Source organism: Vidua chalybeata, chromosome 22, assembly GCF_026979565.1.
Source record: "Vidua chalybeata isolate OUT-0048 chromosome 22, bVidCha1 merged haplotype, whole genome shotgun sequence".
Classification (NCBI taxonomy): domain Eukaryota; kingdom Metazoa; phylum Chordata; class Aves; order Passeriformes; family Viduidae; genus Vidua; species Vidua chalybeata.
In genome coordinates, this window is record NC_071551.1 from 3189149 (window position 1) to 3205774 (window position 16626).

At 41.4% G+C, this 16626-nt stretch overlaps 1 protein-coding gene across 4 annotated transcripts; it reads left to right on the forward strand.

The window, feature by feature from the left end:
• Positions 1-31: 31 nt before the first annotated feature.
• Positions 32-16457, forward strand: TNFRSF1B (TNF receptor superfamily member 1B). 4 transcript variants are annotated; one of them, XM_053963143.1, is made up of 10 exons: positions 32-217; positions 5388-5490; positions 8953-9081; positions 10244-10393; positions 11137-11230; positions 11313-11500; positions 12248-12322; positions 12876-12913; positions 13408-13675; positions 14227-16457. In XM_053963143.1, exons 1-10 carry the CDS (start codon positions 32-34, stop codon positions 14523-14525), a joined length of 1530 nt encoding a protein of 509 aa, XP_053819118.1. In that variant the 3' UTR covers positions 14526-16457. The 4 variants fall into 4 exon arrangements, with proteins under 4 accessions (XP_053819118.1, XP_053819122.1, XP_053819120.1 ...); XM_053963147.1 differs by having other exon boundaries at positions 13408-13665; positions 14227-14346; XM_053963145.1 differs by lacking the exon at positions 12248-12322.
• The last annotated feature ends 169 nt before the right edge of the window (positions 16458-16626 follow it).

Consider the following 16626-nt stretch of genomic DNA (forward strand, 5'->3'; position numbering starts at 1 on the left):
GGGGGCCGGACCCGCCCCGCACCCGGCGGCGATGGGGCCGCGCTGGGCGCTGCTCCCGGTGCTGATCCCGGTGCTGCTCCCGGCGTTGATCCCGGCGCTGATCCCGGCGCTGATCCCGGTGCTGATCCCGGTGCTGATCCCGGCGCTGCTCCTGGGGCCGATCCCGGCGCTGATCCCGGCGCTGCTGCCGGCGCTGATCGGCGCCGCGGCCGGGCGGGTGAGCGGGGCCGGGCGGGGGCAGGGGCGCTGCTCCAGGGGTGCTGGGAGCGCCGCAAAGCGGGAGCGCAGCGGGGGAAACGCGGGCGGGCATCGCCCGGTGATGCCGCTCTGGAGGTGCGCGGCGAGCGGGCAGCGTCTCACGGCTGTGTGTGCGGTCCATTTGTCACCTGTCCGCCCCTTGTCGCCTGTCTGTCCCTTGTCTCCTGCCCCTTGTCGCCTGTCTGTCCCTTGTCTCCTGCCCCTTGTCGCCTGTCCCTCGTCGCCTGTCTGTCCCTTGTCACCTCTGTGCCCCCGGGCTTGGGCTGGATTCACCGTGATCTCTACCGCAATCTCGCTCTTAGAACTTCAAAGCTCAGCTTTTGTCTATGTTGTTGTTGCTTCTTGGCTTCCCAGAGGAATGACTCATAATTTTTCCTGGATTTTCATCGGAAATACGTTGATTTTGCAGGTTTATTTGAATATTTGTAATGTGGTGAGCATCCTGGCAAATGCAGAGTGTAAACCCATACCTATATTACATTGTTTACACAGGAAGAACTTGTTGTGCTCCGTTGGTTCCCTAGAAGTCTTCCCTATTTAAACAGAAAATCCTTTTAACTTGCAGCGAAGATCTGATGTGCTGCAGGTGTTGCTGTTCCCCTTCATTGCAGCCGTGGCTGTCCTGCTCCATATCCAGCTGCAGCACTGCTTGGCAGCGAGGGTTTGTAATTGTGTCAGCCAAAGAGCTCAGTGGGATCTGTTTGCCCTCGACTCAGTGTTTTCTGTACTGGTCTATTGATAGCACTTTTCTGTCTGGTTTTAAAATGTTCAGGATTGTGAAGATAAATATGGAAATGTTGCTGAGATGTCCAGGTCACTGGGATATTTATGTTATTTACATGTTTATTTAATCATAGGAATTTAGGCTGGATAAGACAAAGGTTCAGTGAAATCAGGTGAGGATGTCAGAATGTGTATTGAACCTGGAATTACACAGTGGTCTTTTAAGGGGTACGGGGTGCTACAGTGAACTGATAATATATTCAAATAATTATTTTAACTGTTTCTCACTATTTTTTAATTCAGCTCTGGTTTTAAGGTGAGAGTGTTTTGAACCTGATTTACTGGACACCTTGCAGTGGATAGGATAAAGCAGATAGAGAAGGGACAGTCTCAGAATTGTAGCAGAACTTATCACCAGAATTTAATTTTGTCATGTTTCGTGCTGAGCAAGGGACTTTGGTTCAAATGGAATTAGCTCTCCTCTCACTCTAAATATGACTGAAACATAATGATGGAAATAATGACAGAAACTTTCAGCATCACTTTTTGCACTGTGGCAAAATAAGGGAAAGGTTATATGTAATGTTAGAAAAACAAATACAGTAGTTTTGGTAATACCACACCACAGAGCTGGAAAAAAACCCACACCTGTTATATAAATTTTTAACAGTGATTTGTTAAAGAAAACTTTATTTTTGAAGGAGACAAACTGGCAAAGCAATAGCTCTTGAGTGGCACTACTTCTTGGGTTTTTTTCTCATTCATATGGAAGTCTCTGAAAGTTCCCAGCCCCAGGCCCTGTGTTAGACACAGGAACTGAACGTTATTTTTGCCATTTTGAACAACTGAATCACCAAACTTATCAGTAATAGCCTAAAGTTTCAAAGAGAAGAACTGGTGAAGTTTGTCTTTCCAAATAGATATATAGTAAAATATACCTTGTCTTCCTACAAACTTGGACTTCTATAATTTTTGCATGTTATGAACAGCTTCCATATTCTGTGCACCCCCCTGCTTTCTCATTCTGGGAAGATGTTTTCATATTCTGGTGGTGAGTGGCAATGAAGCAGAATTCCTGGCAGTTAGCAAAGAGACGCTGATTTCTCAAGGAGGGAAAATGTCAAACTGTAAATTCACACTGTTGGTTGTGGCTGTGCAAGGACTCCTGCTTTACAGAAGTAAAGTGCAATATAGGATGGGAGAATAATTCACATAATGGACTGTAATCTTTGAGAGATGTGCAGCACAGCAGCTTTGAAAGAAACTTTATAGTTTGAGTAAAGTTGGTACAGCCTGATACAACTCCAGCTGATTTGGGCGACGCTGTTATCTGGTAACTAAACTTCAACAGAACTTTTTTTTAAATGAGAAGTTTAAATATTTTAGACAGAATTCTGTTTTTTCCTGCCTCCAGTAGGTCTGGTAGCTCAGCAAATAGTGTCTCTGTATCTCAAGTCCTTTCCATAGAAACAGATTTTACGACAGAGACCTCAGTGACTTCATTGTGGTTTCACATGCGTGAAGAACATTGTACACAAATGCAGTTCCTCTTCAGACTCCTCTGACTGACAGCTTAAGTTTGTAAATGTATGAAAAGGAGATCAATAGAAATGTAGACATGTGAATTAGGATTAAAATATATGCTTAAGTATCTTTGTTTAAATGGCCTTGAGTGAAAATGAGTGTTATGTGAATGGATTTCTATAGATTCGTCCATTATATTAACATGTTTTATTTTTATTATTTAAGATACTTAAATTTAATTACACATAAAGTCCTTTCAGTTGGTGTGGAGATTACTGTTAGCCCACTCCTCTCCAGGGACAAATTAGGTCACCTGTGCAGTAATCTCTGTAGTACAAACAGGAAAATGATCCAAACAATGCAGGAACTCCAGAGAGTCTGGAGTCACTGACTCTGTGTATGTAACATCTTAGTTATTGCTTGATGCAGAGGCATTGCAGAAATCTCCCTAGTGAGTTATGAAGTCAAAGGAAAACATAGTTTACCCATTTCTATGCCAAAATATATTGATTAATTTGATGTGCATAGAGCTAGACTAAATTTCATGTTTAAGAATGTTTGTGCCTCTACTGATAGACAGATGAGGCATTTTATTTCTTCTTGTACCTGTTAAATTAAATTAAGTCTTCCAAAGTCTTAATTTTGTCCTTATAAATTTCTTTTAAATCAGCTGCCATTAGAGCCTGCTACCTACACTGAGAAGTTCTGAGCCTGTAATGCAAAATGTGCAGCATCAGGTTAGTTTCCCTTCACACAATCTGCTGGTAGGACACTGAATCACAGTAACAACAGGTTAAATAAGGACTTGTGAGCGATACAAACACTAGCAAAATGCAAAGATTGTGAAATGGAATCTGGCCTCTACTCATCAGTCTTTCAGTCCAAAGTAGCCAATGCATCTGGATGCCAGACAGAAATCTTATATGGCCCAACTCAGACTTTAGGATTGGTGACATTGCTAGAAAATTGGGATCTACTAAATGAATGGAATCCTTCCAGGGTAAACCAAGCTGAGCACGTGTGTGTGGCTGTGTGTGTGTGAATTGTGTCTGAGCCAGTCACAACTCCCTTTTCATTTCCCACAATGTTCTTTGAGGACATTTGGGAAGAAATTGTCAATTATAAGCCACTGAGAGCCACAGCTCATCAGATAAAATTTCAGGGAGATTGTATCAGACAGTAGAGAGATCCTTCCAAGCACAGCTTCAGAGAAACAGGTGTGAACCCAGCAACCAACAGGTTTTCCTGTCTCTCTAGCTCACAGGGCAGGATTTACAACAGACAGGGAAGAGCATGAGATAAGAACTTTTTTTTCTTTTTTAGTTTTTTTTTTTTTTTTTTTTTTTTTTTTGCCAGGAAGCCTCACCAGCAGGGTAATTTGTGATGTGGTTTATTGTATTTCTCCTTTTTTTCCCCCCGTCTGCTCTTGCAGTGAAGCCTTATGTTTTGAAAAGGCTCTCAACTGCTTGTTTTAATGAAGTTGATCATAGTGGCTACAAAAATGGGATGATAACACTTGATCTTTCCTCTTCTAATAAAATAGTAACTTAATGAAAAATACTTTTGATGAGAGCAGAGCCCTTTTCTCCTTCATCAAATTTTAGTGTTAGCTCAAGTTTGCAAACAGGTTTTATCAAGTTTTATCATTGTCCATCCTATGATATCTAAACCCAAGAAGACTTTTCTCTGCCTTCACGTTCTCAGGAAAAGGTTTTTTTGACACTGACCATTGAGTAGGTTGACAAAATCCTGTTTCTGATCACAGCTAAATAAGAGGTAGAATATTTCAATGAGCTGCATAAGAAAATGCTGAATTCCCTTTAAGCAGTTGCTGAGGGTGGGAAACATTAATCTCCTTTGTCAGTAATGTGAAGACACACTAGATACTCAACATGTTTTTCAGTAAGGCGGAAGGATATTTTCATTACCGGCCTCCCAAGATTTTGTTCCTGTTTTGATTCCTTGTTTTAGTAATGATTCCTCTAAATGTGTGTAGATTATGCATGGAGCAATCTCTTCAGACTGCAATGATGCCTTAAAGCTGAGCAGTGTCACATCCTTTTTTAACAGTGCCTTTTTGGTCTAGCAGGAAACTCCTACGCTTGTCCTACCTAACAGGAGCCTCCTTGCTTAACTGAGTGTATTTTTCCCTTTGAAAATAGTTAGTAAGTCATCAAATAATTTGACACTTGTTCATTGAAGTCATTGAGCTGTGCTGATCAGTGTGAGCTGAAATTAGGCACCCTGTATTTCATGATTGTCTCTAATGCATTTAACCTGCATATTTGTCTGCACCTTCTGCTTCTCAGAAGCAGCAGTGCAGTTTTTGGAGACATCATTTTCAAAACATCAAGGCCTTTCTTGCTCAGGAAGGAATCACAGAGTATCTGGAAAGATAAAAGCCTTTTCCCCTTTTCTTTGGAAAGATTGACTGAAGTTTTTGAGCCACTTTACAGTAAATGTTTCTCCCACAAACCCACAGGTGGGAATTCAGGTTTCTCTGGTGTTTTGTCAGGTGTTGTTTGAGCCATGGCAGCTGAGGATAAGGCACTCAGCCCTTTGGTTTGGGCGATACAGCAATAACCAGATATGATGCTAATCCCATAGTTCCACTGCACTCTTTTGGACCTAAAACCTGGAGAAATCACTTTGTTTGTGGTGGTGGATCTTTGGAAAACAAAGGAACCTCAAAACAGTCACACGCAGCTCATTAGCTGTTCATTGCCCTGCAGCCTCTTGGCATCTGCTGTGTTCTGTTTCACTGGAGCTACATTGGTGCCTTGGAAAGGAAGGTGCTTGTAATTGCAATTAGACTCTTTTGAGTCTCTAATTCGGGCTCAGAATGGACTTGTGACTCATGACTTCCCCTTGATTTCTCCTAGGAATATTCATTACCTTACACGCCACAGTTTGCACAATGCAACAATCCCAGCACTGAATTCTATGATGAAGAACTTAATAAATGCTGCAGCCAGTGCCCTCCAGGTAGGTTATAATTCAAACTGTTACTTTACACAGCCAAATTCACTCAGTATTCAGGTGTATTTTTATTACTTGTACATGTAATGTGCATCAGATTTTTGCTGTTTAATGCATTCTTCCTCAACAAAGACAACAAAACACTATGACTGCAAAACACCTGCAAAAGAGGCACGTTGTCCATCAGAACTGGAATTCCCCTACAAGCTTAACTGGGCTGGGGCTTACCAGGAGGTAGGTTCTGAGCTTGTGTAAGCACAGCTCTGCATGAGGTTTTCATGAAAGCAATTAAAGTAATTTTAGTCAACATTGGAGGGGAAGCAACAGCTCACTAAGGGAATTACAAAAATTAGGCAACACAGACCCAAGCCCACTAATAAAATTATATATTGTAAAACAGGGCATGAAGTAAAGCTTGGTTTCTGTGCTATGATAATGTCACTTATCTAAGGGGCTTTCCATTGGATAGGTCAATCTCTCATTGCTCATTAAGGGAGTTGTTGTCTTTTACTGTAAATCAGACACTGCAGACACTGTCTGCTCTGAGCTGTCACGTCTTACACTCCAGGGGTGATTATAAGTGACCTGTAGTTAGCCAAAGTCATTGTCTGCGGGTTTTGGGATTGTTTTTTTGTGGAGGGATGGTAATGTTCTTTGGAGATTTTGGTAGCAGAGTTTTTGCAACAAGTTGCAACTATAATATTAGATACAGCAAAAAAAAAAAAAAAAAAAAAGCCCTTTTTTTCTTTGAGCAATGAACATGCTGAGCAAAGAAAATTTGTCTCCATAAATGCTGAGTGTCTGTCAGATCCGCAAGTTTAAACAGGAAATCAGTATTTACTGAAACAGCTGCAGTTTCTTGAATTAACTGAAGTTATCTAGCTAGATCTGTCAAACTTCCTTTGTTCATGACAGATGAAAGATGGTAATTCATAAGTAAAACTTTTCAGTTGTGTTATGTTGTGTTCAGTGAATCAGCCTAGATCATTAGCAGCATGTAGGATGCAGAATGTAAAGCTTTAATTAAATACAGGGAAAAACAAAGTCTTTGGAAAGAGTTAATTTGGCTCACCTACAGGGCCTCTTCTTTTGAAAAACAGATTCTCCAAGCGCCTCTAACAAATTTTCAGTGTTATTCCTGCTTCCTGAGTATGTTTTCCAGGATATTTTTGTAAAGGATATGAGACATTGACTTTTATCTTCTTTCTCCTTTCACATGAAAGGGAAATGGCAATTGAAGTGTTTTCTCCAAAATTAATATGTTGGAACTCATATTTACATGCTCCCACCACTGTACTAAATGTGAGAAATAGTACAAACTCTGTTGGTGGTGAGAAGCTTTGGAGAAACTGAGACATTAATTTTGAAGAATTAAGACTTTCAGGAAAGCTAAGATGATAGTTAAATTAGAGGGTGCTGAGTTAGCAGAAGTAGATAAATAGGCTTTGTTCACAGTTAACAGTAGCCGGATCTTAGATAAGATATCCAGGATCTTGTAACTCATCACTTGTCAGCTTTATGTTTGGGTAGCTGTGCTTATCATGAAAAACAGAATGTAATAAACAGATTTCAGGGACACAAAAACAGTTGCAGACTTCCCATACTTGAGGAATCTACTGAACACAGGAAAACTACAAGGATTCATTTGTCACATATGCATGGGAAAGGTAGAAAGGTCAGAACGAGGAGGACTTATTTTACTTCCTCATTTTGGAGACCCCTCCCCCGAAATGGACCCCTGACACATTTCAGGGAACAAAACTACACATGCTTAATAGCCTTTTTGCCAATTAGCACACTAAGGGAGCAGAGGGAGTGACAGGGATATGAATATGCATTCCTATTTTGTGTATTCAAGACTTCTGTAAATAAAAGGGCTTTGTAAGACCTGTGGTTTTTGCAGTGCGCATTAGGGAGTCATCCCACGTGCTGCCTGGCCATTGTAATAAACACACACTTTCTAACTCTAAACTGTTAGAGAGTTTTTGTCCGTCTCAGTTGGATATCGATATTAGATCGATATGCATATTTTAGTAAATCAAAACCACCTGTGATGGCTTTTGACTTTGTCTGGAATGCCAGTTGTCACGGCGGGAAATGGGTGCTGGTCAGAGTGCCACGACCCTCCTGGAGAAGTGTCCTGAGGAGGATGTCCTGGTGGCACAGGCAGACCCTCCTGGAGAAGTGTCCTTAGGAGGATGTCCTGGTGGCACAGGCAGACCCTCCTGGAGAAGTGTCCTTAGGAGGACGTCCTGGTGGCACAGGCAGACCCTCCTGGAGAAGTGTCCTGAGGAGGACACCCTGGTGGCACAGGCAGACCCTCCTGGAGAAGTGTCCTTAGGAGGACACCCTGGTGGCACAGGCAGACCCTCCTGGAGAAGTGTCCTTAGGAGGACACCCTGGTGGCACAGGCAGACCCTCCTGGAGAAGTGTCCTTAGGAGGACACCCTGGTGGCACGGGCACCTCTGCACTCTCGCTGTGTGACTTCAGCTCTTTGTGTGTTCGGTGAGGCAGGAGGAGGGACGGAGTTCTTGTATGGGGTTCCATGGAGAGTCTTTATTAGGCTTCTGCCATGAAGGGGTCTAGGGATGAGGAGACTCTCACCCTCTCGATGGAGGGGAGAGAGCTCCAGATGGTCAGAGGGTACAGGCTTATATGGGGAAGGCAAGGGGTGGGGTAGAGCACCAGGACAAATGGGCTCAGGGCACAGGGCTGGAGCGAGGGAGAAGGACCAATGGGATACATAGAATTTGTTTGTTACAGGAGGACATGCTGGGAGAAGCCTTTTTCCTGGCCATAACAAGGGAGGTTAAGGCCTTAAGGGTTTTCCCTCCAGGGGAGTGTTGTGGACTCTTTCCCTGTTGGCCCATTGGCCTCCAAGGCCAGTAGTTTCAGAAACTTCCTGCTTGGCTCTGTTAGGGCTGGCTGGAGAGGTGAGGGAGAAACAGTGGGCTCGTGTCCCTTCCATAGTGACAAGTGGTGAAGTTCTAATTCAGGCCTGTTTGTGATGTTACTTGATCTTGCCCTCTCCACTCACAGCCTGTAATAGCAGTAAGGGTCTCACTCAGGCACATCATTCTGGCATGTGCCTGAGGCTGTGAAACACCTCCACGTGTTCACCACAAAACAGCTTCTGCCAAGGTAAAATGTTTGGTTTATGTATTGTGGTAGCTGCACCTAAGTATGTGCTGAGGGGTTTTGTTCAGGATTGAGGCTGCTTTGTTTTGAATGTGTCTGGAATCCACTGAACTGAATGTAGGAAAAGGGGTCAAACATGGGTGGACATAAATCAGACTTTCCCTGTAGAGACACGCAGTCCTCTACATCAATGTATGGTGTACGATACCAATCTGATAATGTCAGTGAAGGGAAAGGATTCTACAGCTCAGAATGAGACTTAATTCCTAGTGATCTTTTCCAGTGAGATGTTTTCTCTGTTTTCGTTTGGGTTATTTTTCTTTTAATAGGTCAGTATAGGACAGGGAGCTGCAGTCACACCATGGACACCAAGTGCAGCCCCTGCAGACCTAAAACTTACACAGCAATCTGGAATCATTCTCCACAGTGCTTTGCCTGCTCACCACCCTGCAGGAAAGGTAAGCTTGGATTAGTAAAGAGGCTTGCTAAAAACTGGGCTTGGTTTAACCTTGTCTTTTCTCCTAAGAAACCCAGGAGATTTTGTCAATCACTTGTGTAGTCCTCACGCTTTTGGAATGTGTAAGATCTAGGGATAGGAATCAAGGAAAAGGCTTGCAGGGAGCCCTGGCCCTTTTTCTTCTTAAGTCCTAAAAATGAGACACCAATTTTTATTATTAAAATCTAAGGCACTACATCAATAAAATATTCTAAATGCCATCAGTAGAATAAGTTCCTGTTTATAACATCCCATCAAGAGACCTTAAGACCTGACTTGGACACGGGTAAATGGATAATTACATTTCCAACATCCTGTCATTTCTCATTTTGTCTGCTGAAGTGACAACAGCAACCATGGGTTGTGGTATTCCTCTCTTAATTTTATGTATTTTGCAAAGCAGCAGTCAGTGAGAGCACACTGGTTCTGTTCACTGAAGCAGCTTAACAGTTCCTAAGGTAGAACATTGTACCAACACCTGTACTTTGGGCTAATAGATCACCTGCATTAATGAACTCGGTCATGCTGTTCTCCACCATTTCTAATGGAAATTGGTGTAGAACATTATATACTTGATTCACTGAGAAGTTTTAAGGATACAGTCTAAGTTGAAAGGACCTTTGGTCTCATCTAAATAGATAATCTTACAAAGCTGGTTAATTACAATATGAAAATATTGTAACTTACTGATCAAAATATTAAAACATTGTAATTAATATTAAAAATTAAAATATTAAAATATTGTAATTAATTGATTTACTTTGTAGTAAAATCTCCAAACACATTAAATAGAGTGACATGATCTGCACAGACTGAAAATCTCAGTGTGGCCCCCAGGTATGGCAGTGGTGACACAAATGGCCATGTTTGGGGTTATGACAAAATGTAACACAACTGCAGGCACAGAGTTCTAAGTGTGCACTCTGCAGGCGCAAATTTCTCCTTGCCTAGAGAGAGAAAACTCTTCTGAAAATGTAGACATTGGGGCATATAACACATTTGGTTTATGGTGCTATACAAGCCCACTTGTATGTGAACATCACCTCATGTTCACCCGAAACATTGCAGGCTGTGATTTTAAATGTTTTCAATGACATCTTGCTTTATTTTTGTTTTAAAACCAGGGCTTGTACAGAATCAAACATGCACTAGGTCCCAGGACAGAGTCTGCAGCTGCCCACCCCACAAGTACTGTGTTTCCAAGCTAGATGAGTACTGTGAACTGTGTAGAACACATAAAAAATGCGGCAAAGGTTACCGGGTGTCCAGAAGAGGTAATTTGATTTTGAACACTCTGCTTACTGCACACTTACTCTGGCCTAATTCCCTACAGTTGTGCATTCCTTTTAGGGTTTATTTTTACATTCTTAGCAAGTGGGCACTAACCAGAGTAAGAGTATTCTCCAGAGGTATATCCAAAGTGACAACATGTTGCAATTTCCTACTGACATATATCATAAAGTTCCCAATCCAACTTAATCTTCGTTTTGCTCTACTGGGTGATTTATTCTGTACAAGTGACTGAGATCCAAGACCACTTAATCACTCCTTAAATCCTTGGAAAAGGGCTTCAGGTGGAATTTTGGGTACAGTAAATAATGATGACCCTATGCTGTCCTGCAGAATTGATCTGGTTTTGTTAGTTGATGGAATCCACCACCCTGATAATACATCTGTCTCAAAATGATAAATAATTTAAAAATATTCAAAACACTGAACATTAAAAAAAAATTAGGAATCATTTTGAGAAGATGCAGAACTCAACAGTCCGGTAGTCAGTCCAGTGAAAAGCTCAGCTTTGTCTGCAGCACCACATTTGAACCTTTTAATGGCACCAAACTTACAGCTGGTTAATCTTCTCTTTGGGTTGGGTGCGTCAAGTGAATGTCTTCTGTGACAGTTACAGACTGTGTTTTTGCACTGCTTCTGTATCACTGCTGGGATCTCCTGCAGACCCTGATTATTCATTCTTGTTCCTCACCAGAGAAGTAACTGGAGTTTTCCTCTTTGTTTAAAGGGACAGACAGCACAGACACAGAATGTAAACCTTGTCCTCCTGGCACGTTTTCCCCTGAGGAATCCTACAACACCAGCTGCACACCCCATACCATGTGAGCCAGTGTTCTGTCCAACTGCAGCCTGAACTGTGCAGGGTTTTCTGATGTTCCTAACTTCTCTTTTTGTCTCTTGCAGTTGTAAATCAGTGGCTGTTCCTGGGAACAGCAGGATTGACACTGTTTGCAATGACTCAGGAACAGCCACAGTTCTGCCTCACACCATTTTGAACCTACTTCTGACCCAAAGCTCAGCTTTCCACAAACCTGAAATAATAACTCGACCTGTCACGTTAAACTCTGTACCTGACCTGTCCCACATCACCGGTGAGCTTTAACTCATTTAAAGTTGCTTTGTCTGCTCAGGAACCAAGTTTATATTTAGTTCTCAGTGTCTTTCCAAAACCTGTACCCAAATAGAACCTCAGAAGAGCTCAATTAATTTAATGTGACACTGCTTGTAGTGAACTGTGTTCTTACCTGTGCATCTGCACTACCCCAGTGCTTTCTATGGTCCTTGTAAATCTGGAAATGTTTCTAAAAAAAACCCAGTCTAAGTTATACATGGCATTTCCTGATAATTGCTGCTATAGCTGGTAGAAAAGGTTGTATCTTAAATTCTGGACTGAGGCAAACCTGACCTGGTGAGAGGTCTGTGAGTCTTCTGTCAGCCTTTCGTGAGACATAAGGTCCTGACAGCATTCCCAGGTGGGGATGTGTTCTCTCCTGTTCACAGCCCATCCAGAAGGCAGAGATGTTTAGGAGCATTTTTGAACTACTTGGCCTTGTATGTGACAAACTCTTGCTTGCCTGGAGAAATACCTTTTGTGACCAAGGCCAAAAGTCTGTCCTCACTTTTCAGGAGAGGAGAATTCAGTTTTATGAAGTGGTGGTGACTGAAATGAGACCTTGGTGCCTGACAGTTGAGGCATCAAATGTGAATGTCAGACATACACAATACTTGTAAATTTAGCTTTTGTAGCCATGCACAGAAACTACAAAACTACCTTTTTCTAATTCAATCCTTTGTTAGATCAACCTGCTAAGTAATTTCTTCTTTTTATTTCTTTTTAGGAGCAGTAGCAGGGCCATTGTTATTGGTCTTGATAATTGCTATTTTGGGGTATTGCTTAGTCTCAAAAAAAAGAGGTAAGATTCATGAAGTGAAAACAAGCACATCTGTAAAAACTGCGAAGTGTCGCCTTATTTCCCATTAACCTGAGCCTGGTGGTTGATTGAAATTAGTGTCTTAGAAGATGCCAGCTTTCTTCAAATCTGTCTTGTTCCTCAGATTTTAGGTAATCATCTAAACACACAACAGCCTTGGAGTTGGACAACTGTGCAACAGTTGTGCTTCTGCTGAAGCTTGTTAAAAATTCGGTACTTCATCATTTAAATATTAGACAATTTCAAGTGTTATAATTAAAGAGACATGAACGTGGTTTATTGTCATCCATACCTTTTCTCACTGACACTATACAAGAAAAATGATGAATTAATGCAGAAACTTCTCTTTGCTTCCTGGTTAAATTTAAGTCAGAAAATTAATACAATACAGGTTTCAATGTTTTCAAACTGTGTGTAATAAATGTACATTTGAAGTTTATTCCAGGAGCAGGGGATCACTCAGCCTAGTTTAGGGTGCAGCTGTTGCAAATGGGACAGGTTTGGGTGCTAATAAACTGTCTTTTCTCACTGGCAGCCCTTGTGTACTCTGCAGCAGCTACAGAAGCAGAATTGGTGAGTGTCCTCTCTTTCCATCTCTTCCATTTCTTTATACTCTCACCTAATTACAAGTAGAAGAAAACTGCACAGCAGCAAGAGAACAGGGTGGTTTGGTCCCCAAGCTAGGGTGCAAGATGCACCTTATCTATCCCACATAACGTCCCACCCTCACTTTGTGTGAGGCTAAAAACAGCAGTAAAACCCAAGTGGGGTTTTGATAAATAAATCTAACAGCCTTTGGTCCCTAATAATCAGAGTTGTGCTGCGGGTACCTTCAGGAGGCAGGTTCATTTTGTTGAGCCCCTAATGAGCTGTTATGGATTTTACTTGCACTCTTTCACTAAATGAAAATAATTATAGAATGGCTTGGATTGGAAGGGACCTTAAAGCTCCTCTAGTTCCAATCATCAGTGGTTTCTTTAGCTGCCAAAATACTGACCAGTTCTTTGCTAGTGGGTTGCTTTTTAAAAAAAATATTAACATTTTGCATTTCTCTGCAAATATTCCAGCCTTTTCCCCCTCCAGAAAAACAGTGTGACAAAAAAGTCAGAGATACAGAATTGCAGAACTCCAGGAGTTCTGAAGGGGAACAACAGCATCTCTTGGAAACTTCTGGGTCCAGCAGTAGTATCCTGAATCCAACTGGATCTGCAACCATCAGTGTGATAAGTAAAAAGAATTATGAAAAGAAAAACCCAGGAGGATTTCAGCAGCAACATTCACCTCCTGAAGGTCCTAAATTCCAGAGTGGAGACAGACACAGCTCTGTGAGTTCAGGTAGTAATGATTCTGAATGATCGAGAACCTCTTGAAATTTATCAATTATGAGTCTTTTTAGCAGAAGTTTAAATGGCAGGATAAAACATCTGAGTCCTGTTCAGCAGAAAGAAAATTTAGTAACTTTAGAAAAGAAAAAATGATTGTTTTAAGTTGCCATCCTGAGACAGTAAAGAGTTTTCTCAGTGGAGAAACAAGTATTTAGGGGCTAGGGGGTCAGGTGGTTGGCACTTACCTGTGAGTGGGAGTAGAAGCCAAAGGGAGCAGTTACAAAAGAACACTGGCAAAAGCATTTGAAATGACAACAGATGGGCAAGAAATGGTTTGCAATCCAGCTCTCTGCATTTATTTTGGTAGCCTTTTTATTTCTGGGGAGATATGTGGACTTTATGGTACCAAAATGTTACAGAACCAACTCAACCAGCTTGACTAAATTAAGTGAAACAAAAAGATACTTAATGTCTATTTTAACAATTAGTCAAAGAGCTGGATAAAGCATCCAACTGCCCTGTTCTGGTTTCATTCTTCTGTGATTTGTGGTTATTTGACAGAACATTCTGGTAACGGAGGAACGCAGGTGAATGTGACGTGCATTGTTAAACTTTGTAGACCAGACTGCAGCTCCCAGTGCCCCGAGCAGACTGCTCCAGCTAGCAGGGATTATGGGCACACTTCCTGTTATTCCCCAGCAGGGGAAGAAACCCTCCTTTCAAAAGAAGAAAATGCCTTGAACAAAGAAACTGAAATTCACATCGCAGTGGAAAATGAGGACAATTTACTTCAAGACTTACTTCCAGAAGAAAAGAAGGTTCCTCTGGGTATTCAAGATGCTGGGATGAAAACCAGTTAAAGGAAATTACAGATCATATGCTGATTGACTGATAAAATTAATCGAACAACCTCTTGTCTTATAAAACAAACATTATGGTAAATGTAGCTTTCTTAGAGAGATTTGAAATTTCAGGTGAATATAGACACTGATGCTTTTGAGGTTTTTAGTGTCTTCTGTTGCTTTGCAGTTTAAAAGAAAAAGCATTGAAACTTCTAAAAATTGAATGGCCAACTCCTCCCTTTCTTCTGTGATAGCCTAAGAGGACCTTTATCAGACTTGAAAAGGAATATTTTTCAAACTTTATGCCATTAAGTTTTCTCTTGAGACTTGTTGTGATGATGATTTTTATTCAAGGTCTTCCACGTGTCAAGAACATGGCTGTGACCAGCACTTCTAAGGGACTGGAGTTAAATTATTATTCTTTCAGTGCTCAGGAATCATCTGTTTGATTTGAATTTTAAAGCTATTGCATTCAGTTTCCTATCCTGTATCTTAGTTGTCATACTTTCCCTCATCCTCCTGGATATTTCTTTTATTATTACAGTTTGTTTTTTTCTCATTATCAGACCAAATTTCTCAAGTACATATAGGATATCAGGAAGTGAAATCTTTTACACAAGTGTTTTTTACAACTAAAATTACAACTGTTATGTCTAAACAACAGCATTTCATTGCATGTATATAGTTGATTTTGTTTTAGAAGGGAAAACCTAAATTGAACTGTTGTTGTCTTGAATCAGGAAGTTCCTTTTGTTGACAACCCTGGAGTTTGTCACCTCTGTGTCCTGGCTGAGGTAATTGGGTTTCCCCAATTAATCCTGACCTCATTTTTGAGGTTAACCATAAATCCAAAATATTTTCCTTGTGTTCGGTGACTATTAGAGCAGATCCCTGTGATTTTCTTTGCCAGATAGCCCACTGCCCTCAGGTGGCAGAGTATCATCTGTAATAAATGGAATTTACTCAAACCTCAGAACCTGAAAATCCCGTTCTCCTTCATTGCTTGATGATGCTGGAGCTCCAACCACCTCTTACAGAAAGTTAATGGAGGTTCTCCTTGAATGAAGTGGTTTGGAAGCCAATACTTAGGAACCCACTTCCCATAATTATATTTTACATTTGGGACTTAACTGTCAATTGTGGTGGCTGTGTTCAACCAGGATCTGCAATCCAGAGTCTGAATCCCATGGGAGTGAAGTCATACAGTGACACATAACCCTTGGCCTATGCCATAAAAACACTTTTGGACTCTGTGATCCCTGCACTTCCCCCTGAACTGGCCTAATCTATCTCAAGACAGACAAGTGGTTATTTCTGAGGCCTGAGATGTAAAAGGACCTTTTAGAACAACATTGCTACAAAAGAGTATTCAGATGCTAAAAATACAAATTTTAAACTTCCACAAAAGCTGTGGTATTATATAAGCTGTAATTATTTCTGGAACTGACAAACAGGTCTGTAGTTCTACTATGAAGAAGTTTTTTGCAAATCTGTGTTAAACTTACACTTGAAGGTATTTTTCAGGAAAGACATTGAAAATGGGCACACTGAAACTACTACAGGACTGAAGGATTTAGGCAAGAACCTAATTTTTCACAGCTCTTTGAACCTCTTGCTCTGTAATACTTCTGTCAGCTCCCACTATTGGGGCCATATTGAAGCAGCAAAGGAAGACTTTTGAAGACGGTTAAAAATATTAAAAAGGAGGACCTTGTTACAGTAGTTAATTTACTGAGTTTTCATATTAAGTAGCTGTCACAGAGAGAAAATCCAAGTTTTATGTTGAAGTAGGAAAAATGAGCTTGCGTTTGCATATAAAAAGTTAAAAAGAAAACAAAAAAACCCCAAACAACAAAAAACAGATCCCAAAAGAAAAACATATCTTTTTATAAATACATGTATTCTCAAGTTTCCTGGCTTCTTTATTAAATAAAACTCGGATTTCCCGTGTGGCTCTCACTGCAGAGGTTACCTACCGCAGCCCTAGCGGGCTGGGTGAGGTTCTTACTGAGGAGCCGCTGCTCCTGCAGCCTGCGGGGCTCTGCTGCTGCTTCTCTCCAGCCCGCCTGGCCCAGGGCCCCAAACCCGCCCTGTTTGAGCCCATTTTAGCGAGGGCCCC